Source organism: Oncorhynchus mykiss, chromosome 13, assembly GCF_013265735.2.
Source record: "Oncorhynchus mykiss isolate Arlee chromosome 13, USDA_OmykA_1.1, whole genome shotgun sequence".
NCBI lineage: Eukaryota > Metazoa > Chordata > Actinopteri > Salmoniformes > Salmonidae > Oncorhynchus > Oncorhynchus mykiss.
The window spans coordinates 50990969-51015588 of NC_048577.1; the positions used below are offsets into that span (position 1 = coordinate 50990969).

General features: G+C 41.1%; 1 protein-coding gene and 1 long non-coding RNA gene across 4 annotated transcripts in view; one reads left to right on the forward strand and one right to left on the reverse strand.

Annotated features, from left to right (window-relative positions):
* The first annotated feature begins 525 nt into the window (after positions 1–525).
* On the forward strand, positions 526–1874 carry LOC110486733. The gene is made up of 3 exons (XR_002468101.2): positions 526–605; positions 941–1075; positions 1162–1874. It is a non-coding gene; the product is annotated as an uncharacterized LOC110486733 (long non-coding RNA).
* A 17776-nt stretch (positions 1875–19650) lies between these two features.
* LOC110485210 (adhesion G protein-coupled receptor L1) overlaps positions 19651–24620 on the reverse strand; it is a 219579-nt gene continuing 214609 nt past the window's right edge. For all 3 annotated transcript variants that reach the window (XM_036941434.1, XM_036941435.1, XM_036941436.1), the window contains 2 exons: positions 22127–22144; positions 19651–21979 (listed from right to left, as the gene is read on the reverse strand). In XM_036941434.1, the coding sequence (XP_036797329.1) occupies positions 21054–21979; positions 22127–22144 (944 nt within the window). In that variant the 3' untranslated portion in view covers positions 19651–21053. The remainder of the gene's footprint in view (positions 21980–22126; positions 22145–24620) is intronic.

The window sequence follows — 24620 nt, forward strand, 5'->3', positions numbered from 1 at the left end:
TAGTTTGTCTGTGTAGACGGTTGATAGATTGGTACATGATGCCTCTCCCTCAGTAGTTTGTCTGTGTAGACGGTTGATAGATTGGTACATGATGCCTCTCCCTCAGTGGTTTGCCTGTGTAGACGGTTGATAGATTGGTACATGATGCCTCTCCCTCAGTAGTTTGTCTGTGTAGACGGTTGATAGATTGGTACATGATGCCTCTCCCTCAGTAGTTTGTCTGTGTAGACGGTTGATAGATTGGTACATGATGCCTCTCCCTCAGTAGTTTGTCTGTGTAGACGGTTGATAGATTGGAACATGATGCCTCTCCCTCAGTAGTTTGTCTGTGTAGACGGTTGATAGATTGGTACATGATGCCTCTCCCTCAGTGGTTTGCCTGTGTAGACGGTTGATAGATTGGTACATGATGCCTCTCCCTCAGTAGTTTGCCTGTGTAGACGGTTGATAGAAAGTTGTACTAAATGAATGTCTTCTTCCGTAGCTTGCTTAGCGTGCTCTCCCATCAAGAAAATGGACAGGTGTGAAGATTTGAGGACGGAATTGGATATGTGTACCAATATGAAACTCCGGCTGGATCTGAAATTGAGGTGGACTCAAACAATGTTAGTGGAGATCTTATGGTTCAATTCAGGATTTGTACTACAGACTTTGTCTTGATTCTCCACCCTTCCCCCAAGTGCACACTTGCACACTTCCCGACATGGATTTCACAATGTTGGAAAGTCCCTGCAGCTAATGTTTACACCCGTTACAATGTTTTTAACCATGGCAGGAAGTGTGCAAGTGCACACTTTGGGGAAAAGGGTGTAGAATCAGGACACCAACTGTATATATTGGTATTTTCTTTAGATAATAAGTACTATGTTGTATGACAAAACAGGGCTTTTTGATTCAAACCTGAATTAAATTCTTTATTTTCTTATGTGCTTTCCCACAGACTCCAATAGCCTACCGTGGCATGAACAAGCCTTTTGAGGCACATCTCTCTGATAAGGTGATAAATGTGAACAACAGTGCTGTCATCCTCTCTGAATGCCTGAATCTGACATTCACATTCTTTCATGTTCTACAGGTGAGTCCTGTTACTATTTCACACAATTGAGATGATTGTTGAAAATGATTTCAGAGATACTTACTTCCCATGTGTCTTCTCTTAAGGGCAAGGTTGAGGAGTGCCATTTGTATTACATTGTTGCAGGTAAAAAATGATGTTCCTATTTTCTTTCATTTTAAACTTCTTGCACTTTCATATTGGTACATATATCCAAGGCAGTTAACGCTAATTTCTCTGGATAAGAGCGTCTGCTGAAATGTAAAAAACGTAGACTGACAATTCAACTGACATTTTAATTTACAATCCGACTGACACCTCGAACAACACATCAGGTAAGTACTCTTAACTACTATAAAGACAGCTAATTACTGTCTATAGTATCTCCATCTGTAATAAAGTACATATTCAATTGAAATGACTTTACTCTCTGATTAAACTCAGGAAATGGAGACAGAGCCAAAGCCACTAGCCACACAAAGGAAATCACTGGTGAGTGTTTCCATATTGTTTCTTTTGTTTGACATTCTACTGTCACCACAGCTCCTTCTTCTTTTTCTTCTGAACCCAATTATGGACAAATGCGATAAGACAAACAAACCCCTAACTAAATCAGCAAGAGTTTTGAACAGTCTGGGTTCAGAATGTGGACTAGTTGATGTCTGGCGTGAGGTCAAACCTCAAGCCAAAGATGATACTTTTCTAATGTACCCAACTCATATTCCAGAATAGACTACTTATTTTTCCCCAACAGCTATCTGCTGTGAACAGTTGCTCTATTGGTACGTTTGACTTATACAATCATGTCAAAATATATTTATCTGTGAACCTGAGCAGCTTTGTTTCTCTATCCAGAAATGAGAAACTTAATACATCTCTAATGGCAGATAAACATTTCAGAGCAGAAATGCATTGTGGGATTGTGAATTACAAACAAGATAATAGTGACCCTACTGTACATTAGATGCTTCCACTGTATGGGAGGCGGCAAAACCCACCCGAAGTGGTACAATTATTTCATATGCCTCATTTAAGAAAAAGAACAGTGAGAAGTTGTGTGACATTAAGAAAGATGCGAACAATTGCACAAAAGGTTTTCTACTGAGAATTTGAGGCACGTAAATCTTGAAGCAAACTAAATGTTTAACAAACTCGCCATATCAATGATAACATGTTCCATGTTAGACAAAAACATACAAATATGATAACCAAGTAACCTCCTTGCCTATCAATTAAAAAAGGAGCAACCAGAATGCATGTTACACTCCCCTCTTTAGCAAAATTAAAGACCTCATCCGTTGGTCCTCTCTCCCATAACAATGATTGGAGGATAAACATAATACTGGTCAAACCTGAGTCTATGGAGTCTGGAGCTGCCCAATTTCCAACTTTACTATTGGTCAGCCCAAACTCGCAAATTATTGTCTGGGACATTGGGCAGATATGACTCCTCATGGGTTCAGATTGAATATCAACCTAGCCATCCTTTACCTCTGAATCAGTTTCATCATATTTGGGATGACAGTAAGTACACGTTAATGGCATGGCTAGACTGTAGAAAGCACTGGGGTATTTCAAACACGGTTTTTAAATTATTTATTTATGATTTATTATTATCTATTTCTTATTATCTATTTATTGTTGCCAATGTGCTCTTAAAAGTACAGTACCCAAGCCTTTACCTCCTTAATCAAATGCTGAATACTGCGCTAGATTCAGACAAGATAAGGTTGCTGACAACTTACTTTGCAAATAAATGTATTCTTGTGTGTTGGAAAAATGACAACCCACCCACTTTTCATCTGTGGCTAAAACTAGTTGCAAACTTCTTGCCATTAGAAAAATGAATAATGTGCTTATAGAACTGCAGATCCACATTCTTGAAAGTATAGTTTTTTATTGAAAAAAGCTCTTAAAATAGTATTTCATATTTTATCTACAGTTATTGCACTAGTTGTTTGAAAATCTCTGAAAATGTGTCTGCATTAACACCACTAACATTATTATGATATTACAGTATATCTGCTGCTATCAATAGATAGTATTACAACCTAAATGCTTTATTTAGTTTTGTATGGAATGTATTTTCTAGCCAAATACATTTAAATGAAGTTTTTCACCACTCCTGACATTTAAATATTCCCCGTATTAGGTCAGTTAGGATCACCACTTTATTTTAAGAATGTGAAATGTCAGAAATAGTAGAGAGAATGATTTACTTCAGCTTTTATTTCTTTCATCACATTCTCAGTGGGTCAGAAGTTTACATACACTCAATTAGTATTTGGTAGCATTGCCTTTAAATTGTTTAGCTTGGGTCAAACGTTTCGGGTAGCCTTCCACAAGCTTCCCACAATAAGTTGGGTGAATTTTGGCCCATTCCTCCTGACAGAGCTGGTGTAACTGAGTCAGCTTTGTAGGCCTCCTTGCTCGCACATGCTTTTTCAGTTCTGCCCACAAATATTCTATAGGATTGAGGTCAGGGCTTTGCGATGGCCACTCCAATACCTTGACTTTGTTGTCCTTAAGCCATTTTGCCTCAACTTGTGAAGTATGCTTGGCGTCATTGTCCATTTGGAAGACCCATTTGCGACCAAGCTTTAACTTCCTGACTGATGTCTTGAGATGTTGCTTCAATATATCCACATAATTTTCCTACCTCATGATGCCATCTATTTTGTGAAGTGCACCAGTCCCTCCTGCAGCAAAGCACCCCCACAACATGATGCTGCCACCGCCGTGCTTCACGGTTGGGATGGTGTTCTACAGCTTGCAAGCCTCCCCCTTTTTCTTCCAAACATAACGATGGTCATTATGGCCAAACAGTTCTATTTTTTGTTTCATCAGACCAGAGGACATTTTTCCAAAAAGTACGATCTTTGTCCCAATGTGCAGTCCCGATGCCAAACGTAGTCTGTCTTTTTTATGGCGGTTTTGGAGCAGTGGCTTCTTCCTTGCTGAGCGGCCTTTCAGGTTATGTCGATATAGGACTCGATATAGGACTTCCTGTGGATATAGATACTTTTGTACCTGTTTCCTCCAGCATCTTCACAAGGTCCTTTGCTGTTGTTCTGGGATTGCGTACATGGTGTTTATACTTGCGTACTATTGTTTGTACAGATGAATGTGGTACCTTCAGGCATTTGGAAATTGCTCCCAGGGATGAACCAGACTTGTGGAGGTCTACCATTTCTTTTCTGAGGTCTTGGCTGATTTCTTTTGATTTTCCCATGATGTCAAGCAAAGAGGCACTGAGTTTGAAGGTAGGCCTTGACATACATCCACAGGTACACCTCCAATTGACTCAAATTATGTCAATTAGCCTATCAGAAGCCTCTAAAGCCAGGACATAATTTTCTGGATTTTTCCAAGCTGTTTAAAGGCACAGTCAACTTAGTGTATGCAAACTTCTGACCCACTGGAATTGTGATACAGTGAATTCTAAGTGAAATAATCTGTCTATAATCAATTGTTGGAAAAATTACTTGTATCATGCACAAAGTAGATGTCCTAACCTACTTGCCAAAACTATAGTTTGTTAACAAGAAATGTGTGGATTGGTTGAAAAACGAGTTTGAATGCCTCCAACCTAAGTGTATGTAAACTTTCGACTTCAACTGTATATATATATATATATGACTGGCTGTACACTGGCTGTATGTATATATATACATATATATATACACACACAGTATGTGTCTTGTTTTGTTCCTTTACATTATACTTTTATAGAACAGTTTAACAGGATCTCAACAACTGACGAAGACAGCCTTTTGTTTTTCAGCTGGTGTTCTGGTTATCTTGGTTCTGCTGCTGGGCATTGCTGGTTTCTTAGTGTACAGATATGGCAACATTCCTTGGAGAGACAAACATCCGTGAGTACCTTTTATGACCTAAATCAACAATAGGGCTCAGAGTGTACAGCCAGTCATCTTAGCTGTCCAAAATGAATTTAGAGAGGATAAACGTATGATTTAGGACTGAACGCAACATTTCCTTTTTTCATCACACACCACATCAGATTTGCCCTTGCACAGCTAGCTCAGCTGGGTCGGGACTACATTAACACCAACAGGGAAAACCAGAGGTGAGTTAGACTCTGTCAACCTGAGGACATTTTTAGTAGTTACGTGGTTTAATGTGCTGAAGTGTTTCATGTTACATTACTAAATATCAGTTATCATGCCAGACAACAGCTTAGAGCAGCAAGAAGTAACACGTGTTGTTGTTTTAACTTCTCTAAGGGACAACGGAGATCCTGATGATCCAGCTGCTGGGGACGCTGAGTCTCTCCGATCTGCGCTCGTCTATAATCTATAACTGCATTTGTCCCTTTGCACCATCAGGGACCAGGGGGATGGGGTGGAAGAGGAGAGGGAGCCACCACACAGTCAGGAGACACATGTTGAGTCCGTCCTCTCTGCTGAATGGGCATCTTGTGAACAGGTTAACCTTTCTTTGAGAAATACCCTCATCACTTCATTACCGGCTGGGTTTCATTATCCTCAGTTAGAGCTGATCCCATGAGTCATTGATCCCACAGGTTTAATAGAAAGACTAGTTTGTTTAACACATGATCCTTATATTCTAATACCTGTAATACCTAATGAGCATGGTAAATGCTCATGCATGTTAAAAAAATGTTTAGCAGTCAAGGAGAGAGAGGTGAGCCAAGCAAGATGTTCGTTCAGCCAATGGGCCGTGAGGGAACAGATACTGAATTCTCTCAGAAGAGAAATGCTGGATTTCATTTTGAGCCGGTTTGCTACAGCAGGAAAATAATCCTGCAGCAACAACAAATGTGAATTGTTACGTGGGTTGATAGATTTTTCATTAGGGCAAATCAAATCGGTCATTTTAAAGTGGAAATTACCAACTTTCAATGCCTTTTTAAACTTTGAATACACTACAGGTTTGCAGGAAAATGCTCAGCAACCAAAGAGTGATCAAATTAAGATCGTACCTCTGTAATCTCACAATGGGGCATGTAATAACGTTTGTCTTGTGATGGATCAATGATGATGTCAGGTAAACTTGACTACATATTGATACATCCACAACTCATTGGGTAATAATGTCACCAACTCCATTTTCCCACGGTTCATGTCAGCCTCTGTCTCTTTAGGGAACAGTATTATGGTGGATCATGAATGTGAATGTTGATGTCTTATTACTCCAACAGGGTTAACGATGAGACTAAGGAAGCAACTCCTGGTGCACAGAGTCCAGGACCTCCTCAGATGAATGGAGGTCCTCCCATGTCTGACAGGTGATATTGTAACTATTGCTAAAGTAACACTGTTCTGAGCTTTTTCTCCACTGTATTTGAATTGAAGGTACAGGATTGTATAATAACCATGTTTTTACCCATGTTTCCTGAACCAGCCTGTCTTACTGTGTTCTGTGTCTAAGGTTGGAGAACAACCCTGTTGGTCAGCGCATGAAGAAAACTGCTCTGGTGAACAAGCAGGACCAGGACTGGTCAGCAACGGCATGTAGCCAGTTGAAAATATATAGTATATAAGATGAAACTAAGTGTAAATATAACATTATATACACTGTAATATAGAACAGTATAATATGACATGATATACACTGTAATATAGAACAGTATAAAATAACATGATATACACTGTAATATAAAACAGTATAATATAATATGACATGATATACACTGTAATATAGAACAGTATAATATGACATGATATACACTGTAATATAGAACAGTATAATATGACATGATATACACTGTAATATAGAACAGTATAATATGACATTATATACACTGTAATATAGAACAGTATAATATGACATGATATACACTGTAATATAGAACAGTATAATATGACAGGATATACACTGTAATATAGAACAGTATAATATGACATGATATACACTGTAATATAGAACAGTATAATATGACATGATATACACTGTAATATAGAACAGTATAATATGACATGATATACACTGTAATATAGAACAGTATAATATGACATGATATACACTGTAATATAGAACAGTATAATATAACATGATATACACTGTAATATAGAACAGTATAATATAACATGATATACACTGTAAAATAGAACAGTATAATATAACATGATATACACTGTAATATAGAACAGTATAATATGACATGATATACACTGTAATATAGAACAGTATAATATAACATGATATACACTGTAATATAGAACAGTATAATATAACATGATATACACTGTAATATAGAACAGTATAATATGACATGATATACACTGTAATATAGAACAGTATAATATGACATGATATACACTAATATAGAACAGTATAATATAACATGATATACACTGTAATATAGAACAGTATAATATAACATGATATACACTGTAATATAGAACAGTATAATATGACATGATATACACTGTAATATAGAACAGTATAATATGACATGATATACACTGTAATATAGAACAGTAATACACTGTAATATAGAACAGTATAATATGACATGATATACACTGTAATATAGAACAGTATAATATAACATGATATACACTGTAATATAGAACAGTATAATATGACATGATATACACTGTAATATAGAACAGTATAATATGACATGATATACACTGTAATATAGAACAGTATAATATAACATGATATACACTGTAATATAGAACAGTATAATATGACATGATATACACTGTAATATAGAACAGTATAATATGACATGATATACACTGTAATATAGAACAGTATAATATGACATGATATACACTGTAATATAGAAAAGTATAATATGACATGATATACACTGTAATATAGAACAGTATAATATGACATGATATACACAGTAATATAGAACAGTATAATATGACATGATATACACTGTAATATAGAACAGTATAATATGACATGATATACACAGTAATATAGAACAGTAATACACTGTAATATAGAACAGTATAATATGACATGATATACACTGTAATATAGAACAGTATAATATAACATGATATACACTGTAATATAGAACAGTATAATATGACATGATATACACTGTAATATAGAACAGTATAATATGACATGATATACACTGTAATATAGAACAGTATAATATAACATGATATACACTGTAATATAGAACAGTATAATATAACATGATATACACTGTAATATAGAACAGTATAATATAACATGATATACACTGTAATATAGAACAGTATAATATAACATGATATACACTGTAATATAGAACAGTATAATATGACATGATATACACTGTAATATAGAACAGTATAATATGACATGATATACACTGTAATATAGAACAGTATAATATGACATGATATACACTGTAAAATAGAACAGTATAATATGACATGATATACACTGTAATATAGAACAGTATAATATGACAGGATATACACTGTAATATAGAACAGTATAATATGACATGATATACACTGTAATATAGAACAGTATAATATGACATGATATACACTGTAATATAGAACAGTATAATATAACATGACATGATATACACTAATATAGAACAGTATAATATGACATGATATACACTGTAATATAGAACAGTATAATATAACATGATATACACTGTAATATAGAACAGTATAATATGACATGATATACACTGTAATATAGAACAGTATAATATGACATGATATACACTGTAATATAGAACAGTATAATATGACATGATATACACTGTAATATAGAACAGTATAATATAACATGATATACACTGTAATATAGAACAGTATAATATAACATGATATACACTGTAATATAGAACAGTATAATATAACATGATATACACTGTAATATAGAACAGTATAATATGACATGATATACACTAATATAGAACAGTATAATATGACATGATATACACTAATATAGAACAGTATAATATGACATGATATACACTGTAATATAGAACAGTATAATATAACATGATATACACTGTAATATAGAACAGTATAATATGACATGATATACACTGTAATATAGAACAGTATAATATGACATGATATACACTGTAATATAGAACAGTATAATATGACATGATATACACTGTAATATAGAACAGTATAATATAACATGATATACACTGTAATATAGAACAGTATAATATAACATGATATACACTGTAATATAGAACAGTATAATATGACATGATATACACTGTAATATAGAACAGTATATGACATGATATACACTGTAATATAGAACAGTATATGACATGATATACACTGTAATATAGAACAGTATAAAATAACATGATATACACTAATATAGAACAGTATAATATAATATGACATGATATACACTGTAATATAGAACAGTATAATATGACATGATATACACTGTAATATAGAACAGTATAATATGACATGATATACACTGTAATATAGAACAGTATAATATGACATGATATACACTGTAATATAGAACAGTATAATATGACATGATATACACTGTAATATAGAACAGTATAATATGACATTATATAATATCGTAACACTTACTTGAAGCTGCTTCTTGTATAGTGTTATATATTTTAATGAATGCATTCTTAACAACATGAATGATGCATTAATGCATACATAGGACATAACTGTATAGTAAAATTCTAGTATAATACTGTGCTGGTAAACTGCTAGCTGTGGGGTTGCCCCCAGCTGTGGTTTCTATTATTCAGAGTATCTAAGCTCAACTTCAAATCCATAGTTTTTAGCTTAGTTGTTACCGTAAACTAGCACTTCTTAGAGACAAAGTTATGGGACATGCTGTATAACTACTTACCATTCTGAAGTGTAACAGTCAGGTTTATATGTAACAATTGTTCATCCCTTTTTAAATGTTTATTTATATATTTGTTTGCTTGATTAGATTGAATTTGTATGACTAATGCATTATTTTACCCTCCCGTATAGAGGGATATTATTTTACCCTCCTGTATAGAGGGACATTATTTTACCCTCCCGTATAGAGGGACATTATTTTACCCTCCCGTATAGAGGGACATTATTTTACCCTCCCGTTTAGAGGGACATTATTTTACCCTCCCGTATAGAGGGACATTATTTTACCCTCCCGTATAGAGGGACATTATTTTACCCTCCCGTATAGAGGGACATTATTTTACCCTCCCGTTTAGAGGGACATTATTTTACCCTCCCGTATAGAGGGACATTATTTTACCCTCCCGTATAGAGGGACATTATTTTACCCTCCCGTATAGAGGGACATTATTTTACCCTCCCGTATAGAGGGACATTATTTTACCCTCCCGTATAGAGGGATATTATTTTACCCTCCCGTATAGAGGGATATTATTTTACCCTCCCGTATAGAGGGACATTATTTTACCCTCCCGTATAGAGGGATATTATTTTACCCTCCCGTATAGAGGGACATTATTTTACTCTCCCGTATAGAGGGAGTTGTGACTAAAACATTTTCCATTATTTGTATCCAAAATATATTTCATTAAAACATATATATTTCTTCTCATACCGGTTGCTGTATTTTCTTCAAATATAATTGGAGCACAGAGACACCCTTTAGGAGCGGAAGACAATTTGCTCATCTTACATCCTACTTGGCTTAGACGAGAAAGGGAATGCAGAGAGGTGCCAAAGAGAGGACACTACTCTGTAGTAAACACTAACAGAGAGAAGGAGAGAACACTGTGGTGCAGAGATGGAGGGGGGATAAAGGAGAATCATAGCCTACTATCACTACCTTGACACATACTGTATAATAGAGGAACACAGCTAAATCCAAACACTTGAGGGCAGTAAAGAACCAGGAAGAACCCAGTGACATCACCAGTGCTGATTCAGTCTAATAGCTGACTGTCTATTATTACAGCGATGTTAGGTTCTGTGGGTGATGTGTACTACTCATGCCATCTCAGAGTGCCCAAAATGGCCACTAACCTTGGCAAAGGCTATTTTTACCTTTCTGCTGACATGGCCTCACCTCTGTGGCTGTATGAGTGCTGGGGAGTGGAGGAGTGTATCTGTGGTGACACGGAGGCTGTGTGAATGATGCAGATTCCCCCTCTATCTGTCTGCCTAGTAGGCCCTAGGCGTGTGTTTACATGTGTCTTTCATTGTAACAGTGCTGAAGTGTGGGGTGACTGTGTGGTCAAGGCTGGAGAGCTCCCCCACAGGGACTACCACTGAGGGGGCACAGTAGGGGCCAGGAGAGGGAGGAGTGTGTGTATCATACATGTACTACAATGTATGAAACACACACTTTATATTTTGTATGAAACACACACACACACACACACACACACACACACACACACACACACACACACACACACACCAAGCGGACAGAGCAAAGGAGCAGAGAGACAGGATTGATGATAATGGTAGTAGGAAGCCATATAATTATGAATTAAGACGCTCCGATGCACATAATAATTAGCTAAGAGCTAATTAGCTAACGATCAGATTCTACAATGGCCAGGATTATGAGCCATCAAGGAAACGAACCCCTCCAGGAGACACTTATCAAACACTGATGACACACTATCAGTAACAATGAGCTTTCAAGGGAGGCTGGATACTGTACTACAAACCCCTTCACTTCAATGTAGGGCCCTCACATCACAAACTATAAGTTTAGGGGAAGTGCACACTACAGAAACATTCATGCTCGTAATTTGTTGTTGCCATGGCAAAATGTAGTTTCACTTCCTGTGAATGGCCGGCTTTCTGCTATGAAACATCCAAAATGGTGGTTGTACAGTACTGCACCATACTGCTATCCATGTGATCTGCAGTTTGCATTATCATACGGCTCACTAAGTCTACTGTATACCTAAGCAACTCTTCACATTTTTTAAGTGATCTGCCCAGCCCTGACTGAAACCACCCACCTCTGTTCTCAATGTCTGCCACTGGTGCTCAGTACCATTTGTTATGAACAACCGTTGATTTCTCAGCATGAACTAACCCTCCTCAACATAGAATAACCTTGTTGGTCGTCTTCCAATCATGGTGGGCGTACAGGACCCATCGCTAACCAACCAACCCTGAGTGGGAGTGAGAGCATGACTCGTACAGAAACAACGTCTCCTTCCTCTCGCCTTTCTTTAGCTTTTCTTTGATTGTTTTGTTTGTTTGAAGGCCTTGGATAGAAGACAAGAAAAAGAATCAACCCACCCACAGTTCCATCTGCATGTGGTTGAGAAGAGAGTTTACTCAGAGCAAGGCAGAGGCAGGGAGTCTTGTACTCCTGTTGGTACGAGGCTGAGGTTTAATACACCACCATACTCAGATCCCCATCACCCTGCAGGCCAAACCATGAATAAATCATTAGCACTTAAAGACACCTTTTCATTTTCATCTTGAAAGACACCCACACAGCATTAGAATGAATGCACATGTAAAGATTGGAGGGAAACTCTAGTCCATTATTGACACAAGGTAGTTCAATTTTAAATAGTTTTTTATTAATATGTGCTGATACAGGGTCGCGCTGACCTGCGATGACGCAAACGCTCACAGAAAACCACCACCCCCTTTGGCCCAGATAGACAGACAGCTGTCAAAGCAATGACGTGAGAAAAGAATCACACATCAGTCCTCAAATAAAAAAAGAACAAAACTGAATCAAGGTTTTACATCAACCTCTCTTTAGAAAGGATTCAGAAGTACAGAATAAATGAATGGAGAAAAACCCATCATAGTAAAATCTAAGAGAAGTACTCTAAATGGAGATGTACACATTATCATCACCCCAATGGCACACGATCAGTACTCCGTCCTCAAAGGTCCTACTGATGATGAACCTCCCAAACTGAGCCCTTCCATCCATACACCCAGCAATAGTTCTACCAGTCGTCACTCATCTCTTACCAACACTTCTCTGCCTTAGACTGTCTACCTGTCTGGTCATTCCTAATGTCTAATACTGTCTGGCTGGGTCTGACCAATGAACATACTGACCTGCAACTAACAGCATCACAGACCCTCCTACTGTATAGAGCCCAGAACATCTCATGCACATTTCCCAGACCCTGCCCTTGTACACTTACAGCCATGCAGAACACTCACCAATAGACCTCGATAGGTGGCTGGCCACTTAGACCAGCATCTCTAGCCTACAGTGACCAGTCAGCCTCGTGGGGAGTATGTGTGTCCCATGGAGCTGCTCACCACAGAGATGGTTCATCAGTGTCCCATAGCGTTAGTCATCCACACATGCAGAGTTTCAGACACAGTTCAGATCAGAGTCACACAGTCAGAGGAGCCAGAGTACTGGGATGTGTATTCAGAAATAGAAAAACATGCCTACAAAAATGAATAGGTCAACGTCAGCCTGCTCCTAGCTCCTACGGTTACGTGGATCGACTTTAAACATGTAAACGGTAAATCCCTTATGATCTTTTATGATCTCTAGCGCCACTTCACTGTACACAGTAGTTTAAACTACCTAACCTGACTGGACATGTATGTGTGTTACTATGCGTGTAGTATGTGTGTGTGTGTTGTCTTTTGATTTTGGACCAGAGGTTCCGGGTGTAGAGTACCCAGCCTACCCTACCCAGAAATCCATCTGTTGTAGTCCCACCCTGTGTATAAAAGATGGCCGCCGCTTTGAGCCATAACTCAGCTCCATGGACGGACAGTTACCCAACACAAAAATAAACAGCACAATCCTTGTCACTGCATTTGTGTAATCATACTCCCACATATTCTTAAAACTATGATATATGTACTGTATATAGTCATGTGGACACGTAACAAGAGACCAATAACAAAATAGTACTAATTTCATATAGGAAAGCCTGCTGCATTCCTTATCACTCTGAAAATCTCCCTTGTCCAGTAGATGTGGCAGTTGATTCCTATTATATCTCAATAATTTCACTACACAGACAGAGACCTCTGTGTTACTGTTACAATGGGTTTGTGAGGCCAGTGGAGTTGATCTAATGCGCCTGGTTAGTTGATGAACTGGAACCTCCTGACTCCTCACCACAGCAACAGTAAGGCATCTAGAACAATACGTCACATCCTTATCTCTGCTTCCTGTATAACCTTGCACGAACACACAGGCACACTGACACTCATCCCCCCACACACACTCTGTCCCTGGCTAACTGTGACATCACATGTCCTGACACCGCTCCCTTTATGGCAGTTCCCTGGGGATAGACTACCTGACCCAGTGCTCCTCCTCTCCTCTCCTCCACTCCGCTGCAGAGGAACCACTGACATGTTTTCACACTAACGCAGAGGTCACAGGATATGGGCATCACAGACCTGGGAGAGAAACAGTCCATCTGAGAAGGTCAGCAGCAGGGCAACGTTACTGTCAGATCACAGTGTCCTCCGCTGTCTATTGAAACACTGAGAGATGACTGTTCTACTGGGGTAGAGCTGCAGGGGCCGCAGACTTAAGGGACAGACTGACTCCAACTCTATCCTATAAGAACCTTCAATCCACCTGCCTGCACACATGGAGGTAGGGGCTAGATGCACGGACAGGGAGTAGTGGGATGGAAGTGAGAGAGAGAGGTCTCTCCCTCTGTGGTCTCAGCACAGTAAATGATTAGCCAGTGTTATTATCCTAATCAGAGGTAACATAGGGATTTAGATGGGGGTGAAACTCCCATTGAGCAGGTCTCTGGGTCCTACAGTGCTTTCTGCTGTATAATCACTAGCATTACCACAATACAGTACGGCTCCACTGTTTATTGAGATATCAATCTGGTTTAAACAAAGCTTAAGACAAACAAATGAACTCCAAACAAAACTCTGGGATTAATGCTGGGCTAAAAGGGAGCTCACTGGTGGATTCAGATGGGATGGAGTGAGAGAGGTGAGGGAAGAGAGAGAGAGAGAAGAGAGAGAGAGAGGTGAGGGAAGAGAGAGAGAGAGAGAGAGAGAGGTGAGGGAAGAGAGAGAGAGAGAGAGGTGAGGGAAGAGAGAGAGAGAGGTGAGGGAAGAAAGAAAGAGAGAGAGAGAGGTGAGGGAAGAGAGAGAGAGAGAGAGGTGAGGGAAGAGAGAGAGAGAGGTGAGGGAAGAGAGAGAGAAAGGTGAGGGAAGAGAGAGAGAGAGAGAGGTGAGGGAAGAAAGAGAGAGAGAGAGAGAGAGAGAGGTGAGGGAAGAGAGAGCGAGAGGTGAGGGAAGAGAGAGAGAGAGAGAGAGGTGAGGGAAGAGAGAGAGAGAGAGGTGAGGGAAGAGAGAGAGAGAGAGAGAGAGATAGGTGAGGGAAGAGGGAAGAGAGAGAGAGAGAGGTGAGGGAAGAGAGAGAGAGAGGTGAGGGAAGAAAGAGAGAGAGAGAGAGAGAGAGAGAGGTGAGGGAAGAGAGAGAGAGAGAGAGAGGTGAGGGAAGAGAGAGAGAGAGAGAGAGAGGTGAGGGAAGAGAGAGAGAGAGAGAGAGGTGAGGGAAGAGAGAGAGAGAGAGAGGTGAGGGAAGAGAGAGAGAAAGGTGAGGGAAGAGAGAGAGAGAGAGGTGAGGGAAGAAAGAGAGAGAGAGAGAGAGAGAGGTGAGGGAAGAGAGAGAGAGCGAGGTGAGGGAAGAGAGAGAGAGCGAGAGGTGAGGGAAGAGAGAGAGAGAGAGAGAGAGAGAGAGGTGAGGGAAGAGAGAGAGAGAGAGAGAGAGAGAGAGAGAGAGAGAGAGAGGTGAGGGGAGAGAGAGAGAGCCTACACAGGAGATGGTGATGAAGGTTCTTCCCCTCCTGGTGAGTCTGTCCGTGCACAGTGTCTGTCCCTGTGAGGTTACCAGCTAAAGGTCAACTTTGAAGATCACATCAATAAAGGTGTAGGTGGTGATGTGATGATAATGATGGCGGTCAGTGTAGGCAATTAATTCACTTTCTTTATTCCTTCTAGTCAACATACATTCAATTGTCCATTGCTGACCGGTCAATGCTCCTATTGAATTAACTATGAGCTGCAAGGCCAATGTTGAATTAATATTTCCAGTAACAAGCAAAAGAAAATGTGCATAATTATCAGATCCTTCTGTAAACACAGACATACACAGCGGTCCAGTGGTAGGCATATAGTAACACTACCCTACCAGGCCGTTTCCAATGTTAAACCAAGTCAGACACACCAGCAGAGTATTGCACACATGCCTCCTGTAGAACACCTGGGCCTCCTATCTGAGTCTGAACTAAGAGAGATTCTTCTACCAAGAAGAAATGGAAATGGCTCTCAATCCTTCCCTTTCTCCCCTAAGATCCACAACTAAACTCAATGTGCCCTTTAGGACTCTTTAGGAAGAAGTGGGACACCCAGGCCCTAACCAAATGTCACCCTGAAGTGGACGCTGGAGAAACCATCTACTTGCCTAAATGTACTGCACATTTAAATGGGCTTACTTCAGCATTCGCATCGCACAGCTCAGCTATGTACAGAGATCTTGAAAAAAACAAAATAAAGCATGAATAAATGAACATAGAAATAAATATTCCAAATACATAAATAAATATAGAGATAAATAAAGCATTAGAAAAATACATAAATAAAGAGAATGGCAAAAGTCTCAGATTTTTAAGGTTGGGACAGACTTTAGGGGGAAGGAACCTCATGAATACATCTCTGGTTTGATGGATGGTTTCTCTCTGGAAACGCTTTAATACGGCAACGCTACATTCTGACATTCTGGTCTCATCAGTCAACTCTGCCTGTCATTCTGACTGTCTGGTCTCATCAGTCAACTCTGCCTGTCATTCTGACTGTCTGGTCTCATCAGTCAACTCTGCCTGTCATTCTGACTGTCTGGTCTCATCAGTCAACTCTGCCTGTCATTCTGACTGTCTGGTCTCATCAGTCAACTCTGCCTGTCATTCTGACTGTCTGGTCCCATCAGTCAACTCTGCCTGTCATTCTGACTGTCTGGTCTCATCAGTCAACTCTGCCTGTCATTCTGACTGTCTGGTCTCATCAGTCAACTCTGCCTGTCATTCTGACATTCTGGTCTCATCAGTCAACTCTGCCTGTCATTCTGACTGTCTGGTCTCATCAGTCAACTCTGCCTGTCATTCTGACATTCTGGTCTCATCAGTCAACTCTGCCTGTCATTCTGACTGTCTGGTCTCATCAGTCAACTCTGCCTGTCATTCTGACTGTCTGGTCTCATCAGTCAACTCTGCCTGTCATTCTGACTGTCTGGTCTCATCAGTCAACTCTGCCTGTCATTCTGACATTCTGGTCTCATCAGTCAACTCTGCCTGTCATTCTGACTGTCTGGTCTCATCAGTCAACTCTGCCTGTCATTCTGACTGTCTGGTCTCATCAGTCAACTCTGCCTGTCATTCTGACTGTCTGGTCTCATCAGTCAACTCTGCCTGTCATTCTGACTGTCTGGTCTCATCAGTCAACTCTGCCTGTCATTCTGACTGTCTGGTCCCATCAGTCAACTCTGCCTGTCATTCTGACAGTCTGGTCCCATCAGTCAACTCTGCCTGTCATTCTGACTGGATGGTCCCATTGGTCAACTCTGCCTGTCATTCTGACTGGATGATCTCATTGGTCAACTCTGCCTGTCATTCTGACATTCTGGTCCCATTGGTCAACTCTGCCTGTCATTCTGACTGGATGGTCCCATCGGTCAAATCTGCCTGTCATTCTGACATTCTGGTCCCATTGGTCAACTCTGCCTGTCATTCTGACATTCTGGTCCCATTGGTCAACTCTGCCTGTCATTCTGACATTCTGGTCCCATTGGTCAACTCTGCCTGTCATTCTGACATTCTGGTCCCATTGGTCAACTCTGCCTGTCATTCTGACTGGATGATCTCATTGGTCAACTCTGCCTGTCATTCTGACTGGATGGTCCCATCGGTCAACTCTGCCTGTCATTCTGACTGGATGGTCCCATTGGTCAACTCTGCCTGTCATTCTGACTGGATGGTCCCATTGGTCAACTCTGCCTGTCATTCTGACTGGATGATCTCATTGGTCAACTCTGCCTGTCATTTTGACATTCTGGTCCCATTGGTCAACTCTGCCTGTCATTCTGACTGGATGGTCCCATCGGGCAACTCTGCCTGTCATTCTGACTGGATGGTCCCATTGGTCAAGTCTGCCTGTCATTCTGACTGGATGGTCTCATTGGTCAACTCTGCCTGTCATTCTGACTGGATGGTCCCAACAGTCAACTCTGCATGTCATTCTGACTGGATGGTCCCAACAGTCAACTCTGCCTGTCATTCTGACTGGATGGTCCCAACAGTCAACTCTGCCTGTCATTCTGACTGGATGGTCCCATTGGTCAACTCTGCCTGTCATTCTGACTGGATGATCTCATTGGTCAACTCTGCCTGTCATTTTGACATTCTGGTCCCATTGGTCAACTCTGCCTGTCATTCTGACTGGATGTTCCCAACGGTCAAGTCTGCCTGTCATTCTGACTGTACTGTCTGTGTCTGAAATGGCACCCTATTCCCTACATAGTGGACAACTTTTTCCCTGGTGAAAAGTTGTGCATTATAGTTTCATTTTGAACATAGCATGCGTCTTTGATCCAAGTTCTGTCTTTGTTCGCATAGGGCTCTGGTTAATAGTAGTTCACTACATAGGCATGCCCTGGTCAGAACTGCACTAGATATGAAATAGGGTGCCATTTCGGACAAACCCTGTCATTGTTCCTTGCTCAAGATCCTGTGAGGCAGCCTGAAGTGTCCCAGTTTTACGTTGGTACCTGAACCTCAGGAACAGCCACACAGAAGCAGCTGGCTACCCTAGTCTTTGAACAGCCACACAGAAGCAGCTGGCTACCCTAGTCTTTGAGCAGCCACACAGAAGCAGCTGGCTACCCTAGTCTTTGAGATGGAAGCTAATAGAATAAAAGGCTTTCTCCTAGATATAGAATTACTGTCCCCTTCCTCTGGTGTGCATTCAATTCACCCAACAAAAATAGCTTTTTGAATGTACACACTTACAAAATTCCCACGAATATGGTACATATGCTTGAGCATATCACACACCCACATGTACACACACACTCTCCTCCACATGTACGCATACACACAAACTCGCACACACGCTCACACACACACACTAGGCTCTGGAATAATGCTGAAACTATCTGTTAGAAACAGCAAAATGAAAGACGTTTGATAGAAAACAAATGTTATCTGACATGCTAAAACCCATCATATTAAAATGATATAATTTAGTTGTATCTAGGATATAAACCTTTCAAACAATACATTACTGACCAAAATCACATTATGGCTGCTGCCCTTGTACCACAATGCATTGGAACGCCCATGATGAGGCACAGTATGACATGTTATTATGACATCTATCCCCCCTCCCCCCACCCACACAGCACTTCCTGTCTGGGAATGTCAAAGGTCAAACATTAACAACATGTAATGGATTATATTACATAAAATTGTGCCAGGACTTTTTTTAAAACGTTTTTATTTGTATGCAAAATCTACCACCCATCATACTCTTTCTCTCTCTCTGTTTTTCTGTTCGAGAGATTTTCACTGAATGGCACAGCACTAGTTATGACTCAAGGGAACGACAGTGAGAGAGCAAGATAAAGACGGGCAGAGAGATGGAGTGCATCATTCAGGTCACAAACTCCAAAACATTTTCTTTTTTTCTTTTGTTGTTTTGTTGCAGTACAAGAAGTCTGTTTTTAGTATTTCTTACTTTTTTGTTGCTTTTCTTCATCTGGTTTCTGTATTTACACGGTAGGAGTAGAGTAAGTACTGTAGTTTGTGTGGTTCATATGTACAGGGTTAGACTTGCGTAACGGCTGAAATGCTTCCAACATTTAGAGTCCATTCTGTCACAACCACACATAGGTGACGTGGACACATCCATTGAAGAGGGCATCCATTCTTAAAGGGTGCACAATCTGCCCCTTTAACCCTCCGGGTGATGCAACAGAAAGTCACCAAGATAACATATTCTTCTTCAAAGTTAGTAAAGCAGTCTTTTACTTTTCAAATGTCTGAAGAAAATAACAAAAAAGCCCAAATAAAAAAAAAGTCATTGTCCGTTCCTCGAGTCCTAAAGATCTACCTCTTGACCCCTGACCCTTGACCCCTCAAATAGCCTTCCTGTCCTGTGGTGTACTTCCTACTTCCTCAGTCTCTCCTCTAGTTCTGTACATAAGAGTCAGTTCATAGCAAGATAAAATAAAGGCAACTACTCTTAGACAGTTCCAACTGCCTTTGTCTGAACAATTGTTCTGGCTTCTTTTTACTCAGATGGAGGGTTGTGTCTGATGTTCAGAAACAAGCACTTCTGTGAGTGAGTGAGCGTGTGTGTGTATGTCTGTGTGTGTGCGAATGCTCCAGTTTCTGTTCTGGCTGGGAAAATGTATTTTTGGCAACACTGAAGTAGCTTTCAGAGATTTTTTTCCTACGGTATAATAGGCTACTACAGTATATCCCCTGTCTCCACAGCTAACTACGCCGAGCAAATGATGAGTGAACAAAAAGAGAGATGGAACATGAAAAAGGGAAAGAGAAAAGGGAACTAGAAAATGAGACCAATTTCTCGAGAGGAATGTTTGTAGAAATTCAGTGAAATTAAATAAAATGGACTTTGAACAAAGTTAAGTTGAGAAATATCTGTAGCTCTGTAGGAGTAAGGTATAAGGGGCTTGTTGGATTGGTACATTCAGAGTGCTGGACTTGGCATCTGTCTGCTGCGTGCCAAGAGAAAGGGGGATGTTGAAAAGAGAGAAGGAGAGAGCGGGTGAATGTTCCAGAGAAGAACAACTCAGCCATCACTCCACCAGACAGCGGAGGTTCTCTAGGATAAGACTGTTGCCGTGGAGACAGCTAAAACTCTCCTTAAATGTACATTTGCTCGCTCATCTTTCAATACAAATAAAGAGGGAAAAAAAGGCAACCAATCAAGCAGGAAGTGGAGAGGAGCGAGAGAAAGAGAGAGAGGCGGGTTCTGAGGAGGCAACCAGCCAGCCTTCATCCTCATCCTCATCATCTTGGTCCCCGTCCGCATCCTCCCGGTTCCAGTCACAGGCTGGTGACCAGCTGCATCTGTCCGTCTCCCTCGCTGTGGGTGGGCTCCTGGCCGGGGTGCCCCTCCCCCTCCCTACTGGGCCTCCTGGGGGGCGGGGCCTGGTAGAAGGTCTGCATGGGTGCTCCTCGAGACCCCAGGGCGGGCCTCCCAGAGCTGTAATAGAGCTCCTCAGGGGGCTGGGCCGAGCGGGGCACCACCTCCAGGGGCTCGGGGCTACTGTCCGGGTAGGGCGAGTCTCGCAGGTTGGTGATGCTGGTGTACAGGGAGTCCCTGGCGGGAGAGTCAGGGCCCTGTCCCCCAGACCCCTGGCCTCCGGCGCTGTGCCCACTGTGGCCACTGTGGCCCAGGCTCTCTGTAAGGTCGGCCGTGTAGCTCTCTGACTCCTCGGGGTCAGACTGGTAAAGGACAGACTGGGCTCTCTGCAACAGCAGCGGCTCCTCCAGGGCTTTGTAGAGCAGCTCTACGTCCTGCGGCGTCCTCTGGCGCCCGCCTTCTCTGGACAGGAAGTCCTCATCGTCGTCCAGGCTGATGCTCGGCTCTGGCACAGCTACTCCCGTGCCTCGGCCTACTCCGCCATGAGGAGGGCCCCTCGCCAGACTACCACATACCCTATCCCCGCCCCCAGCTCCTGCCCCACGCAGGTTGTTGTGCACCAGCTCAGAGATGATCATCTTCTCGAAGGCAGCTGCGTCAGACAGGTTGCGCCGTATTCCGTCCCCGCCCAGGGTTTCAGACCCGCGGGGGTTGAGGAGGGGAGGGGGGGCGTCTGCACACCCCATGCCCCCGCCCAGGAAGTCACAGCTGCCCCCGCCACCGCCCACCGGCCCCACGCTGCGGAGGGAGTAGCTGTTGTTGAAGTTACCATTGAGGGGCAGGGTGTCCATACCACATGGATCACGGGCCTTACACAAAGTGTTCTCTGCACAAACACACAGCACACACAACACATAGGGGTTATTAAATAGAATTAGGGCTTAAACATTATTATTTGGAGAAAATATAATATTTGTGCAAACACTATAATACACACTGATAGTAACATAAAGGTTTATAGACGTGGACATACTTGGGTCACGGAAGGTTCCTGTAGATCCATGGAGAAGCCACAAAGAAAGGAATTAAAAATACTGGTGAGTGAGTCACTTTTACTCCTCCTCTCTCCTCCTCTCTCTCTTTCATCACTCTCTCTCTCTGTCGCTCTATTTTGCTCTCCCTCTCTCTACAATCAATAGATTTTATTGCTATGATAAAGACCAACAAGAGAACACATCAGCCAATCATACCCACAACAAAAGTCAAACCACTCAAACAAATATTCAAGTCAATGTATTAGCCAGTAAGAGGCTTTGAAGCCACCGGTCAGCCATATAGGCATTCTTCAGAAGAAGCAGTCCTTCATAGGAATTAATGGAATTATACAGTATGTTAATTCAATGTTTCAAGGACACAATGACATGTATTTTTAAGTATTTTGATGTTGTAGTGGGGACAGTAATGTCAGAACCAAAAATGATATATATTTTTTATTTTATGTTTAGCTCTATAATATAATTAACGTGACAAAAACAAATGTAGACATTAATAAATGCTTTTCCATAGCTTCCCCAAAAAATGTTTACAACGGTGAGGGTGTGCCAAGATGGAGGAGTGGTGGCTTCAAAACAGCGCCTCCTGTTAGTCATCTAGTGTAAATCATCTATAAATCATTGATAAAGCACAGGCACACAAACAGCCTCATAAACAAACACACAACTTGTAGTTTTGACATGATAATCCACCATCATTTACACCACACACACACACACACACACACACACACACACACACACACACAAACCACTGTGGTATATTCTGCTGTCTGCGAGCCTGTGATTCAGTACATCCATAATGCATGCACCGCCATCTCATAAAGTAGCAGTAATGCTTATTCTACGACGCGCCTTCAACACACCAAAATATGTTGTGATTTTCCTCCCAAATTGCCATCACAGGGTGATCGCATCGAAATGAGAGGCATAGCGAGGCATGGCTTCCCTAAGCAAATCCGTGTTAGACTGCGGTTCGGTGTGGATTTAATTTTTAATGCGTGGTATGATTTTAATCAAGACTCGTCGGTTGTTGCTATGGCGGTGGTGGAAGGGCTAATTAGACATTCTAATGAAGTACACTTCCTACTTCCTCTCCTCTCAGGGTTCTAAAAATGTCCCTGCCGCTGCTGAGCCGGACCCCGTGGCCGTCAGGCTGCCTGACGCATTGTGCAGAGAGTGTTTAAAATATTAAACAGAGATGCTGTCTACAATTTCAGGCCTCTACTACAACACAACAGGCTGCTACTATAGTAACTCTCTACTGGCTGGCACACTCCCTCTCAGTCAGGCAGGGAGCACACAGATAGAGAAGAGATAGAGAGGAGGGAGCACAGAGCGAGTACTCTGGATAGCTCTACTACCCTAAGACCTATAGTATTATGAGAGTACTCTGGATAGCGCCTCCATTTAAGACCTACAGTACTATGAAAGTACTCTGGATAGCACCTCTACTTAAGACCTACAGTACTATGAGAGTACTCTGGATAGCTCTACTACTTAAGACCTACAGTCCTATGAGAGTACTCTGGATAGCGCCTCTACTTAAGACCTACAGTACTATGCGAGTACTCTGGATAGCTCTACTACTTAAGACCTACAGTACTATGAGAGTACTCTGGATAGCGCCTCTACTTAAGACCTACAGTACTATGAGAGTACTCTGGATAGCTCTACTACTTAAGACCTACAGTACTATGAGAGTACACTGGATAGCGCCTCTACTTAAGACCTACAGTACTATGAGAGTACTCTGGATAGCTCTACTACTTAAGACCTACAGTAATATGAGAGTACTCTGGATAGCTCTACTGTAAGAATAGGGAATACAAAGTAGGACTACCACCTAAGGGCTACTGCCAGAAGATCTATCTAGTATACTGCAATTGAAGTTGGAGGTTTACATACACCTTAACCAAATACATTTAATCGTAGTAAAAAGTCCCTGTATTAGGTCAGTTAGGATCACAACTTTATTTTAAGAATGTGAAATGTCAGAACAATAATAGAGAAAATTATTTATTTCAGGTTCTATTTCTTTCATCACATTCCCATTGGGTCAGAAGTTTACATACACTCAATTAGTATTTGGTAGCATTGCCTTTAAATTGTTTAAATTGTTCAACCATTTCGGGTAGCCTTCCACAACCTTCCCACCACAAGTTGGGTGAATTTGGGCCCATTCCTCCTGACAGCGCTGGTGTAACTGAATCAGGTTTGTAGGCCTCCTTGCTCGCAGACGCTTTTCAGGTCTGCCCACACATTTTCTATAGGGTGGAGGTCAGGGCTTTGTGATGTCCACTCCAATACCTTGACTTTGTTGTCCTTAAGCCATTTTGCCACAACTTGTGAAGTATGCTTGAGGTCATTGTCCATTTGGAAGACCCATTTGCGACCAAGCTTTAACTTCCTGACTGATGTCTTGAGATGTTGCTTCAATATATCCACATCATTTTCCTATCTCATGATGCCATC